This window comes from Acartia tonsa, chromosome 11 (genome assembly GCF_053477335.1).
Source record: "Acartia tonsa isolate MP-2025a chromosome 11, ASM5347733v1, whole genome shotgun sequence".
Taxonomy (NCBI): domain Eukaryota; kingdom Metazoa; phylum Arthropoda; class Copepoda; order Calanoida; family Acartiidae; genus Acartia; species Acartia tonsa.
The window spans coordinates 8,094,190-8,109,094 of record NC_137270.1 but is presented as its reverse complement, the minus strand read 5'-3'; the positions used below and the strand labels follow the sequence as shown (position 1 = coordinate 8,109,094).

At 32.0% G+C, this 14,905-nt stretch overlaps 1 protein-coding gene across 2 annotated transcripts; it reads right to left on the bottom strand.

Annotated features, from left to right (window-relative positions):
• Window positions 1–2: 2 nt before the first annotated feature.
• LOC145331532 (palmitoyltransferase ZDHHC16B) lies at window positions 3–14,898 on the bottom strand. 2 transcript variants are annotated; one of them, XM_080176241.1, is made up of 13 exons: window positions 14,747–14,898; window positions 14,009–14,083; window positions 13,818–13,841; window positions 13,565–13,640; window positions 12,238–12,289; window positions 11,763–11,817; window positions 11,036–11,139; window positions 10,557–10,682; window positions 9,783–9,822; window positions 9,354–9,470; window positions 1,592–1,694; window positions 842–902; window positions 3–383 (listed from the first exon to the last, which is right to left on the bottom strand). In XM_080176241.1, the coding sequence occupies exons 1-13, from the start codon at window positions 14,852–14,854 to the stop codon at window positions 305–307; spliced, it is 1,020 nt and encodes a 339-aa protein (XP_080032367.1). In that variant the 5' UTR covers window positions 14,855–14,898; the 3' UTR covers window positions 3–304. The 2 variants fall into 2 exon arrangements, with proteins under 2 accessions (XP_080032367.1, XP_080032368.1); XM_080176242.1 differs by lacking the exon at window positions 13,818–13,841.
• Window positions 14,899–14,905: the final 7 nt, after the last annotated feature.

Below are 14,905 nucleotides of genomic sequence, written 5' to 3'. Positions count from 1 at the left end.
AGTCTGAAAAGCAAAGTTTTTTAATACATTAGCTATTTTTTTGGACAGAAATAATATACATTATACAACCAAATGCTTAAAGTTACTTAATTTACAACATAATATAATGAACAAAATATAAATAAATATAAATTTCACTATTACTTACAAAAAAAATGAGATCAATGTATGTTAATATGACTTAGAAATTATTGACAATGTTTTATATAAGGCATTGGCATGAAATAAAGTGTCATTTGCCTAGGCTTTTAAAACCTCTAACAATTTAGAGTTTGAGAACAAATTAGAAACTATTCTATATTGACTATAAAGAAGATTTTCTATAAGCATCATAGGTCCAATTCAAGCTCTCTGAATATACTGTGTCCCAAGTTAGACCATCCCTGTGGTAATTAATCAATCAATCAATCAAATATCACTAAACAGTTACGATGCTGTGCAGGAAAAAGAGATATCAGGAACAGGGTTAGTTCGACCCGACACAGGTTTTAACTAGATAGTTTAAACCAGGCAGTTTAAGGCCACCTTAAAACCATTAGGGCCAGAAAGGCTACGGTACTTACATTTTTATAGCCGATTTTTAGAGCAAGGGGTGGGGGGGGGGGGGCAAGTTGATGTTTTAGGTGATCTAGAACATTAAATATTTTTTAATAGAGTGACATATCCCACCCCCACTACGATTCTAAAGACCCCTAGAAAAAATTGTCCATGTTTTTTAGAGGGTAAAAGTGATTAAAAATATTCATTCTAAGATTTGTGCCCTAAAGAGGCGGTTCAAACCCTTTAGGGTAAATGGGCCGCCCTTTTAGAGGAACATTTTATACATAAATTGATTGATTGCCTGGGAGGTTTGTGTTTTGAGGGTAAGAGAACAGACAACCAACCTCGGCCATCCAGCAAACCTAGATGTATGTAAAAATTTTAAGCTTTTTAATTCAAAAATGTTCAAAATCCGTTTAGAAACACTTCATTGCTGTTGTTTAATAATAACTAGGTAGTTGCTTTGCACCGAGCCTCAAGGCCGGGGAGGGGGCATGAGGTAATGGAAGTAGCCTTAAACCAGCTCGAGACTTTTTATAAAGCTTAAATGAAAATTTTAAATAATTTGAACCAGTATTTTTTAAGATCTTTAGCTTAAAAAAAAACTTATTGAATACCTTATATTAAAGGATAAAGCTACTCTATAACTCACATTGTCTATCTATCTGTCCTGTAGGCGATATATAATTTCCCTAACTCTGAAGCAACGTTAGACATAAAATTCCTATAAAGTTTTTATGATATTTCTTTTCCTTTATTCAATGCTATGTATGGATTTTATCATCAATAAGAATGGTCCAAATAATGTCTAATTTCTAAAGCAGGGATTAAGGAGTAATACACTCTTTAAAATCATCCATGGTTCAATGCCCTTAATTTTCACAAATCAGATAAATATTTAATATCTTTACACTAAAATATGAGCGCCATTTTACACCCCCCAATGACGTCATTGATATACTTCTTGTTTCAAGTTGCTAAACCTAAAATATTTCAGAAGACGGTCTGACAAAGTGAAATATAAAGTAGCAACTAGGCTAAAGATATTAACCTAAGAACAGATACCAATTATATCTCGGACCAAAATCATAAATATTTGTATACTTCTTGCCCAGGGAAGCTAATCTCTTCCTCTCCGACTTGTTGATATGCGCCTAAACAAGGATAATCATGTCAATGTCAATGCAGAATACACGTGGATATTATGACAGGGGAAAAATTGTCGTAAATTTAGCTTGCTAACATACATTTGTAACCTCGTTCATCCAATGCAATGGAAGGAGAGATTAAGGGAGTAAAGGGTTTGAATGGGTGAAAAGTTATTTTAACCCACTGCACATAGGGGCAACAATTCACCACCCCCAAATCAAGTTTTAAACATTCTATGAGTATTATCATACCCAATGTACATCAGATTTCAAAGGAATCGTAAAAATACGCTTTTTAAGTAAGCATTCTAATGCATGAAAGTCAAGAAATGCAAAAATTTTCTTACAGAAAAAGGCATACTTTTTGTGTTTCACCAACAATTTTAAAAGTATTATAAAATCTCTTAGAATTAACGTAATTAGACAAAATAACTTCTGATGAGTCATGCATTACATATATTTTGACAGTATAAAAGAAAAAAAACACAAATTGAAGAAATTAGTCCTAAATAATTCTAGTTGAAGTCAAGATTTTAGTTTTTATTTGTTTGTTTTTTAATCAACATTTCAGAAGACAGTAAGAGGAAACATGTTTTCACCGGTTGCCACCGGCTAAAAATACGATATTTGATTACCCAAAGACATATTTTAATCGCCAGTACTGGTTTCATTTACCCCCCCGCGCCCCCGTAGGGGTTTTTAGCCCGTTTTCTGAACGTGGGTGCACGAAAAGCTTGTAAGAAAAGGCGTTTAAGTGCGCTTTTAAAGTCAAAACTTAAGATATAATTCAAATAAATAAAAGACACAAAAACATAGACATATTGGGAAATATTTATTCTGACTTAGAATTAAAGTTAATAATAAATATTTTCAAGTTCTATTGTACTAAATGATGGGGAGGAGAGGGGGGGGGGGGGGGCTAAACCTAAACCTAAACCTCTTTATGTTTGATGTTTTAATGTAACTAAATAATCGTTTCTATAGATTATTACAAATATCAGGGATCTAAAGGGATAAGACAAAGGTCAATAAATTGTTGTACATCCCCAATTATAATACACAAAATTACCCCTTGTGTAGATTAAAGTTAGTAGTTAAAACGTTTGAACACACAACTGTAAAACTTTGGGGACTAGTGTTATAAACAGCCCAATGTCCCCTACCTCACTGCGGAAAGGTAAAGTTAATATGCAAATAACGTGAGGTTCTTATAATCATTCTAAATTGGAATTAGCAAGTAGTCTATCTGTCTGTCTATTGATAATGCTTTGTTTTTAAATTATGTAGTTACAGGGTATTCATGTTTAAAGTCAGCAGTTTTATTTAGAAAGGGAGGGGACTGTTAATTACACTAGTACCCAAACTTCAAAGTTTTATAATAACGTTTTTATATTCGTTAGCATAAGAACTTCAGGAAATTTAATTGATTTTTTATTGGTTGGTTCATTAAGATGAGTGTCAAAACTTTTCAACCACTAATTGTCATCTACAGACAAATAATTTTGTAATATAATTTATTAAATATGTATTTATTAAATATGTATCAATATTGGGGATGTACATATTAATCGGTTATTGTTTTGTTCCTTAGATCCCTAGGTGTTAATATATAATACAAAGTAGCTTGATGTCTGTTTGTCTGTCCGCCCATCCCTTTAGATCTCGCTAACCACTAAACTGATTGAATTCTACTCTTCAGGGAATATATCTACTGGTCCTGTGGTTGTTTAAAGATCTTTTTCAAAAATAAAAATCCCCCTCAATTTTTTCATATTTCTATAATTAGGGTCGGTACGTCCGTACGTCTGGTACAGTTAGCTCTTTTACTTAACTTAAACAGGCTAGAATTGTCCTATCGATCTAAAACGTTTTATGCTGATTTCTACAACAGTTAGGTACGACTTAGAGAGCACAGCAACTCTATAATCTTTACCAGAAAGTCCTTACATCCATTTATAAAAAGCTGATTTTTACTTTTTTGACAACAAATACCTAGGGTGAGGCGGGGCATTACCGGTAATTTTTTCGGTTTTTTGAAAAAAAAATGGGGTAAATATTAATATTTCTAAATGGGACCAAGACCATTAGAAAGCTTACGGAAAGGACTATCAGGTCCTAATAGGACGTTATCCTAGGACATTTAGAAGTTTGTCATAATTGGACTCAAAGAAATTACCGATAAATGCCCCATGGTGGGGCATTGTGGGTAACGTCTTTTCAACCTAAAAAAAATCGATGAAAAACGGCCAAACGGCCAGTCAAACATAAATAATCATAATTAGTATAGGTTATAGGGATTATCCACAAAAATTTTCATAAAGATCGGACTATTCCCTCTATGTCAAAAATCATTTTTTTTAAAGGACGAGAAATTTCGATTTTTTTTTCACAAAAATTTTCTTTCAAAATAAAATTTGAATTTTTTTATATAAAAAAATCTGTTCTATTCACTTTTTGGCCTAATTCTTAAAAAGCCCATATTGAATTTTAGATTTTACCAAAGAAAACCTGAAAATTGATATTAAAAATCGAATTTGAATTTTTTTTTCGACGTTACCGAAAAATACCCCGCGCGAACTTTGGTCATTTTTGAAAAAAATATTAACTCTACATTTAAGCTCTCAACGGATTTGGAAAGAGCGGGCAATTCTTAGTTCAAAAGGTTTTTACGGATCAGTTCTAGGTCTTACCAATTTTTGTGTAGGTCGATCTTTATACACATAGGTGAAAAAATTTTTGAAAAAAAAAATTTGTTGTCCGACTTTGAGACCCCAAAAGTACCCTTAAAATTTATCTCACAAAAATTTCATTTTATACTTTTTTGTAGGCAATTTAATAAGAAACAAATTTGTTTTAATGTTTTTTTCTTTCAGTCGATTAGAACATGGAGAAAAATGTCATTTTCTGAAGGTGGGTAAAAAATTACCGGAAATGCCCCTTACCAGTTAATGCCCCGCTTGACCCTAATGGTTTTGAATGTTAAAAATATCCTATTCATCTGATTTTTTGAATACTGATTCCTATTTCAATAACGTCTATTGTTATAAGCGAAGCATCTCTATAATCAAGTCCTAAAAACGTCAGTATGTCCTTAAACAGTAATATGTATTTAATCAGTTTTAATTACAATTTTGTATAGACATGCATTAATATTCAGTTCTGACACTTCACAAGTGTTAATGTTCGTTTGTCCTTCAATTTCAGAGCTTCGCTTCTTTCATGGATGTTGTCATCCTTTTTTAATTACCTCTTGGGGCAAATCCCCTAGAGGCTAGGGGCGAAGCCGCTAGTATACATATAAACAGTAAACAAGAATCATAATATCATTATAAATATAGATATTAGTTAATAAAAATTTATGTTAATCATGCCCACATTTATAGGGGATTTATTAAAAATAAAAATAAAGTGAAACTTGTAGCTTGCTAAAATAAGGATCCCCATCCACCCCCATTTACACCATCCCCTCCCCTCCTACTGAAATGAATTCCATGACCCCAAATTTGACACTTTGAACAATAAAATCGGACTACAATTAACCTAGTTACACTTTAAAGGGCCCAAAAAGCTGCGCTACTAAAAAATTCTCATATTGCTCTGATAACCAAAACCTCTAATTAGACATTTTAAACACGAAATTCAAGATAGTTGATGGATAGATAGATGGATAGATAGATGGATAGATAGATGGATAGGTAGATGAATAGATATATGGATAGATAGATGGATAAGTAAATGGATAGACAGATGGATAGATGGATGGATAGATAGAGGGATAGATTGATGGATGGATAAATTGATAGTTGATGGAAAAAGAGATGAATAGTTGATGGATAGATAGATGGATCGATATATAGATGGATAGAGAGATGGATAGAGAGATGGATAGATAGATGGATAGATAGATGGATAGATAGATGGATAGATAGATGGATAGATAGATGGATAGATAGATGGATAGATAGATGGATAGATAGATGTATAGATAGATGGATAGATAGATAGATAGATGGATAGACAGATGGATAGATATATGGATAGATAGATGGATAGATAGATGGATAGATAGATGGATAGATAGATGGATAGATAGATTGATAGATAAATGGATAGATAGATGGATAGATAGATGGATAGATAGATGGATAGATAGATGGATAGATAGATGGATAGATAGATGGATAGATAGATGGATAGATAGATAGATGGATAGATAGATGGATAGATAGATGGATAGATAGATGGATAGATAGATGGATAGATAGATGGATAGATAGATGGATAGATAGATGGATAGATAGATGGATAGATAGATGGATAGATAGATGGATAGATAGATGGATAGATAGATGGATAGATAGATGGATAGATAGATGGATAGATATATAGATAGATAGATGGATAGATAGATGGATAGATAGATGGATAGATAGATGGATAGATAGATGGATAGATAGATGAATAGATAGATGGATATATAGATGTATAGATAGATGGATAGATAGATGGATAGACAGATGGATAGATATATGGATAGATAGATGGATAGATAGATGGATAGATAGATGGATAGATAGATGGATAGATAGATGGATAGATAGATGGATAGGTAGATGGATAGATAGATGGATAGACAGATGGATAGATATATGGATAGATAGATGGATAGATTGATGGATAGATAGATGGATAGGGTAAGGGGGGGGCTATTTTAGGGAGGGGTTAATCTGGTAATTTTCTATCTACCTTCATAAAATGACCTTTATCTCCATGTTCCTTTCAAATGACAGAAAAAAACATTAAAGCAAATTTGTTTGTTGTTTAATTACCTACAAAAAAGTATAAGATGAAATTTTTGTGAGACGAATTTTAAGGGTACTAAATAATTAAATCCCCTTTTTGGTTGATTTGCCCCAATGTGCACTGTGTGTTTCACTTTATTAGAGATCATTAAATCTGGCGTAAGATCCAAGTAATAATATATCCATTATTAGCGTAGCTAGGATAACAAGCAAATATTATTTTTGATAAATAAAATAAATGTAATTTATTTATTTTGAAAAAAGTTAAAGAGAGGAATTGCAGATAGTGTAAAAAAATCACTTAAAATGACATAACTTATTGAATTTTAAACAATTTGAACTTTAAAATTTCGTTTAAAATGATAAGACAGAGATAATAAGAAACTCTTTCTTTGTTCACTTTCCTTCTACTGTTATGAAATGACTAATAGTCAAATTTTGTTCAAATGGAATTCTTTCTAAATGAGTCATATTTCAACTATTCCTTCAACAGTCGAAAATAATCATGCATAAAATACAAATTGATTTGGTTTCACTTAGGTCGTATTTTTAAATACTATTTAAATGGTTTAAGATTTACATTTCTTTTTTAATATAAGGGGGGGGGGGGGAAGTTCTGACACTTTTGCGTAAACAGTGATTATAGGCTTTATCTTTGGACTGAGAGGATAGGTTATTAGGGATAAAATCATTCTTACATGATGAATTTCCCCCAGATTTAAGATTTTTTGGATAGGCCTCCAGGTTCAGGAGCTCCAGGCCTCCAGGTGGTCTCTCTACAGGTAAAAATGAAAAAAAAATTTTTTTAAAAAGAGTTAGATGTCAGCCTATGAGAAAAAATATGTATGTTTTTTCTTCAAATATGTAAATAACAATAAAAAAGAAGCATATTTTGTTTTATAAGTTAACCTCTAACTCTTCAAAAAAAAATTTTACTTTTCATTTTTACCTGTAGTGTACAGAGACCACCTGGAGGCCTATCCAAAAAATCTTAAATCTGGGGGAAATTCATCATATAAGAATGATTTTATCCCTAATAACCTATCCTCTCATTCCAAAGATAAAGCCTATAATCACTGTTTACGCAAAAGTGTCAGAACTTCCCCCCCCCCCCCCCCTTATATTATGTACTAGCGGTTAGGTCCCTAGAATCCTCTAGAACGCTAGAGGTGGGGGGAATTGTAGTTTTAAAACGAAAAAGATTCGGCACCCTACGCCTACAGAAGCGGGACTTTCTATTGGTATTTTTCCTTTCTAAAAGCGGCTTTTTCTTAGGAGGGTGGTAGTGCCCTCCCCAAAAATAGCTATAAGCTTTCCCGGGGCCTTAGAGAAGGTATTCTGTACAATAGAACCATATAAGTTCAGCGGTTGGCGAGATCCTTCTGTACAGACAGACAGAGATCCTGTTACTATTATATAAGGATGAACAATATAAACACAAATAATACCATATATGGTAATATTATTTTACTTCGTTGGCTTTCAACTACCTAGCTGTGTGTGAAGGAAATCCACACGGACGAATAAAGGAAACGTATGGTTTGCTTTTCACTATATATGCGTGGTTGGGACATGGGGGGGGGGGGGGTTGTATGTGTTGTGTACATTGAATTTTACGTGCGTAAGTGTACTCTGCTTTTCATTCAAAGTTTACAATAACCTCAATTATATGCTCGGATAAAAGAAAAACTTAAACCAAGCATATATCAACGGAAAATAAATTAATCTTGCCCTCAATAACAAAATGGAAAGCTTTCATATTTTTATATCAAAAATTTAATGCTAAAAGCAACATATGAACTTGAAAAATAAGACATTGGAAGTTTTGAATTATTACAAACTGGGAAAAGCGTCAAGATTGATGTACTTTGTAAACACAAACAATATATTTTTAATCTTATTTGAAGTGATCTAATAAAGTTCCTAGTAGATTAACTAAGCAACTAAAAATAGGCGGACACAGCTTAGGGATACCGATAACGGAATTTATTCGAAAAAAAATTACGAAACCTATACGTGGTTTTCAGCTGTCATTTGGCGGCAACATATACCTAGTAAAATTGGCTACATCTCCATTTGCAAATTGCCCCCCAAATATTATTTAAGATTTTTTTTCACTTTTGGGTTATGCACTGTGCAGGGTGTTTCAAGAGAAATGCATTTTTTTAAAACTTAATAAGGCATAGAAAATAAAACAATTATATAAAATGCTTTATAGATTTGAAAACCTTTTTTGGGACATTTATGTTTCAAATATTTAAAAATGATTTTTTTTGACAGATCATGCCTTAAAAACCAGTTTTTCCAAAGACCTTAATTTAGAAGATTTACGAATTTACAGGTTGTGGAAAAAATGCACACATTTTAAAAATTCAAATTGCGCGGCTTGTATTAATAGCAGAAAAACGTTATGCATCCCGTTAGAATCGTCATAAACTCTAGTATTTGGAAATATAAGTGCCATTTTTGTGCTATTTGTAGTTTAGGAGCTACGTTGAAAAGTGTGAGAAGGGATGAAAAGTTTTAAGTAAGTTGGAACATTTTACCACGTAGCTCCTAAACTATACGTAGCAAAGGAATAGTTCTGATATATCCAAAAGCTAGAGCTTATGACGATTCTAACGGTATGCATAACATTTTTCTACTATTAATACAAGCCGCGCAATTTAAATTTTAAAAATAAGCGCTTTTTTTCCACAACCTTTACTTCTGTATATCTTCAAAAATAAGGCCTTTGTAAAAACTGGTTTTTAAGGCATGATCTGTCAAAAAAAATCATTTTTAAATATTTGAAACATAAATGTCCCAGAAAATGTACCTTATTTCTGAGAAGGACAGATATCATATAGAAATATAATAATACCTCTATAGAAGTTTGGCCATGATGAATTAGTTTAGCATGCCATAACATGAGGACTCCAAGACAAAGAAAACAGGACGTGGTGAAAAAGCCTTCGTACCAAATTAGGGTTCTTCGACTTTTAATTAAGAGTTATCAACATATTTTATTCATTATCTTTCTATTGATAATAAGCTTTATTATCTTATTACGAATGCATCATATATTCATTTACTATTGGTATTTTGCTTATCTTAACTTTATTAAAACTTTTCTTAGAATATTTGCTGGTGGGGGGTTGGTATAAAAATTTTCAAAATTGAAAAAAAATACTTCTAAGAGGATAATACCATTGTATCCAGTATTTACGCAATTTTGCAAAATATCTATCTACAATTTTGTTTAGACTTACAAATTAATGTTTATCCTTGATTATTTTATGTTGATATTCCTAAACATGAGGAAACATGGCTCTAAATTCATTGGATCATCACTAAAACAAAAATCAAATAAAAAATCAAAACCTTTCGTATGTAACATTATTTGAATCTCAATAATTTTGCCATGAACGATGGTTACAATTTTAACAAAGTATTTTAGAAAATATTAGGATATACAACACAACTTCTACCGATTTTTTCGTTAAATCACACCAGAATTTAATTGATGCTGAATCAAGTGGTTTTTTTTATCAATTACTTCATATTCTTGCTATTCTCTTTTTACTAAAATGGTCATTTTAACAATCACAAATTTCAAAATAAAAAGTTAGGTACCTTACAAGTAATTAAAATATTTTATCAAAACATTTTAAGAATCATTGAATAACTGCTTTAATACAGGATAATGTTAAAAGAACATATTTACATTTTAGGTCTTGATTATAGTGATCCTTTGCTTATAACATTGTACTTAAATGTCCTAGGAATCAGATCAATCGGATAATTATATCACATAAAAATTTGTTGTTTTGAAAAGTTAAAAATCAACATGTTTAAAATGGACGTAAGAACATTCTGGTAACGATTAGAGTGTCTACACTTTCTAATTCGTACCTAAATACTAAAGGAATCATCATGCATTGCAAAGTTTGAAATCGATAGGACAATTTTTACATGCTCTGATTCCGGACGAAAGAACCTACTTTAATTAAAGAACAGCTTCGCTTTTATAAAAGGAAGAGAGTGGAGGGGGATAACTTTCCCAGTAATTACTACTGTACTATACCTGATAAAGACAAGATCAAAAATAATTTCAAATCCAAATGTCATAATGTAAACACAGCCCACCACCATATAAACCATGTACAGGAAGAAATATCGATGGTTGTAATGGCCCACACAGTTATTTAACCTAAACAAAATAACGCTTACAGTAGCTGAACTTTAAACAAGACCCAATACTTAGGTTCAGGGATCTTAAGAAATGAGAAAATAAACGATAAATTAATGTACATTGTACATCCCCCATGATTATAATCAAATTTACCCCTTCTGTAATTGAACTATATGTTTGTACACTAATAGTAGAAAAATCAAATAAAAGTAGCTTAAGTTTTTAAGCCATAGATTAAGAGTTTCTTGTCTGATATCCTCTAGATATAGAATAGCTGCGCTACTATTACTACCTAATTGGTATAAAAGAATATACGTTTGCTCTATACACCTATCCCTGTGCTTATATGCAAAAATATTGTAAGCGCTTACCAAGGACAATGATGATCCATCTTGAGTACACATTTGTTGCAAATACTACAATGGTGGGTGCGTGGCGGTTTCGGTGCTATGCACTTCTTACATATTGATACTACCTGTAAAAGAAAAACTATTTTAACATTGATAACTGAAATATGGTTCAGTCCTTATGTCTATGACGGTCTTTTTATAGTCTTAAAAAAAGCTTGAAAAATACCTATTTTTTAAAGTGGGGTTATTTTTTAAAGCGCTTTCTTTTCTTATGGTGGAGTTAACCTACCTGAACAGCAGGGGTGTATATTCTGCATGGGATCCCCGGCTCAGGGGGGGGGGGGGGGGAAATAAAAAATAAGTGGTTGGAGGGGAAAAAAATGTAAAAATTAAGAAAACTGAAAACATTTTTTCCATTTCGCCCCCCCTCCTAGGTTAAAAAAACTAAAAAAATGTGTGGTAGGAGGGATAATATAAATAAAATATAGAGTTCTTTAAATATTTTTCTATTTTCCCCCCTACTTTTTAAGAAAAATCTAGGGGGGAAAAAAAATAAAAAAATTTGTAGCAGGGGAAAAAAAATAAATCTTGTGCAGAATATACACCCCTGCTGAACAGTTAAAAAATCATTGTTTATCTATAAATTACTGTAAAGAAGTACCATATCGGTTCAGCGATTATCTATATCTTTCACAACAGACAAACAAACTGTGACTTTCATTTAAGGTTTTGAATAAATAGTTGTTACCTCTGGAAGATTTTTTTCATATGGAGGAATCCCGGGTTGAGTGGTTAATGCCATCCTAAAAATAAACAAGCATTTTTGGTAGCGATGCTATTCTATAACTAACTTTGTCTCTCCGTCATAAAGGAAAATGTTATTTACTCGGTTGCTCCTAAATATAAGGCTGATTTTTTATTATTATTGAGCATATCTAAGTTACGAACCTCTCCATGTTGGTCATTTTTACAGCTGATTTCCACAATACTTTGGTTTATTGTCCGATTTTTAAAATCCGCTCTGTAGATTAAAGTACTTTGGTACTATTTTATACATTTTTTGTGTGAGAATACTAGTAGGTATACAAAAAAGGCATTTTTGTATACCTTTAGGTAGCTTTTTATACAAATATTTTAGCTTAGCTTTGTATCAGATCTTATAACTAGTATTTTTCAACTTAGATAAAAATTTAGCACCTTTACAATAAAACAATATTACTTACCAGTAATTAAATACAACATTTATAAGAAGATAATGCCCGACTACAATCAAAACTGAAATAAAAATAAATTTTATAACTTAGTATTAGCATGGCTACCATATAACTGACCTTTTCCGTCAGTAAAAATATGATATTCTCAGCTGTTTTTTGTTGTTGTTGTTAAGACACCCCTAACCACAGAGTATGCAACTATGATTGTCCGTCAGTCCTGATAAAAAGGACATCTTTTATTTACTAAGTATATTTGCGATTACTTTTATTTAATGAAATCTTCCAAATTTTAACATTTACAAAATGGCCTGCTTTATTGCATCAAGATCCATGACAGATCTATATAGGAAATAAACGTCTATAAATGAGCTCGAGTCTTCCAATGGTAAAGTGTTTAAAACTCATAGTGCTCCAATAATCCTCATTAAACTCTCATTGACCAAAGCAATAAGACCTTTATCCTATTTGTTTATGGAATGAATTAAGTTTTTCACTTCATGTAGATATTTGAATTACATTGAAGTATTTAATCCTTATTTCATAAATAAAAAGTATACGTTCATAATAGAGTAAATCTAAGAAAACTCTATTTTAAAAGAATTCGATTGTGGCGACACTTCCTTTGTGTTAAAATATTAAAACAAAAATTTTAATCATATTAACCCTTTGGTGATTGTAATGTGAAAAAAATATAATTGAAAATATCTTTTTAAAATCATTTAAATTAATAAATATTTACTCCTTTCTTTTAGATAGTAATGGCGGGGGAGGAAAATTGATTAATTGAGAAATAGATAAATAGATATGTACTTATAGAAAACTAGCCAATAGCGATATAGTTATATTGAGCCAACTCTAGTATCTTTATAACCACCATTCAACATCTGCTCTATAACTCAATTTGTCTGTTATATGCTTCGCTACTTAATACTTTTTAAAACTACTAGCGGCTTCGCCCCTAAGAGGTGATCTAAACAAATTTTTGGCGAAATTCGTAAAAGGACGAAGGAAATCTTCAGCAAAAAAAAAAAAAAATGGGGGGGGGGGGGATTTTTTTGGTGGGGGTTGGGGGTGTCCCACCCCCCAAGAAAATAGCCTAAAACCACCACAGGACCAGTAGGTATATTCCCTGAAGAGTAGAATCCAATCGGTTCAGTGGTTACCTAGATCTTAATGGACGGACAGACAGACAGACGGACGGACAGACATCATTCTACTTTGTATTATAGATAGTTAAAAGTTGGGGGTCGTCTATCTACCCCCCTTCCCTCCTCCACCTATAGCACACCTAGTAACTGCTAATAAAAATATAATACTAAGTAGGAAACCAACTTACCCCAAACAAACCATAAAGGTTTATGCTCCAGATAGTAGGGTAGACCAACCCAGTATACAATAAATATCACAGTTAACTAAAGCGTAAAATAACATTAGTATTTGTATGGTTTGGTTTTCCAATATTATTAAAGCAGCTCAATTTGTATAGGTTAATAATGGAAAAGAAAATCGAAAAGTAAATAAAAATGTTAGCATAACACAAGCATTGAAAAGCATTTAAGCATATAGTATTTAAAGATGAGAGATCTTACCATATTGCCAAAAACATATAAACTCTGAAAAATGATAAATTAAAATCAAACACGAATTTGTGATCACATAACAAAAAAAATCAAAGGGTTTTTATGTCATGTGAACAATACAAAAACAATTATGTACAAAAATTGCGCAGCGACATTAAGATTACCTATATAACATTCAGAAAATAATAATACCTACTTACTGTTAAAAATGTAACGAGAAGGACAAAAGCTGGTCCGAGAAGTCCTGCACATTTGTCAACAAACCAGAAACCAGGCTAAAATATTTTGTATACGTTTTTAGGCAAAGACGAGAGTTCTGTTATTGACTAATGTAGCTGCACCTCTAGCCTTTTAGAAGCCAAGATATGGTAAAATCCAAATACACCTCTATTAAATAAAAGACTATCCTAGAAAGCAAAACACAATGGGAGCTATTTCCGGTATCTTTGCAACTTAACAGCCTTACTACTAGGGTTGGACCGGATACCGGATATCCGGTTCCGGCCGGATATCTGGCCAACGTTCGATATCCGGCTAATTACCGGATATCCGGCCGGATAACCGTCGTCAAAAATCAGCCGGATATCCTGTAACCGGATAGTTTTAATATACGGTATCCGGCCGGATATTGAAAATTGCCGGATATCCGGCCCAACCCCACTTACTACTTTATTGTGTAGTTGGTAGTCTCAAGAACTTTATTTTGTAAAATCTCCTCTAGGTACTAGCTAATATTGATAGATAATATATTAATAACCGTACAAATCATCACAAAAACTTAGTTTTAGGGGATCTTGATCCATAGGTACTAATTACATGATATCATTCTTCAAAATAATCTTCACTGATGGAAAAAGTAAAAATAAAATTCCTTTAGATTTTAAATCGTTATGAAAGCAAATCTGTACAGAACAAGTTAAGCACGTCAAAGAATTTACCTGTACTAATGTGTCAAAAACATAATCAGAAGATATATGAGAATTATAGAACATTGTCAAAAATTCTATCTTTAATATTCGACATTTCTTTTCAATCCAACTCTTCATTTTGATTTATTTTCCTCTACATTTTTCTAAAAACAAATAAATCTGAAAAAA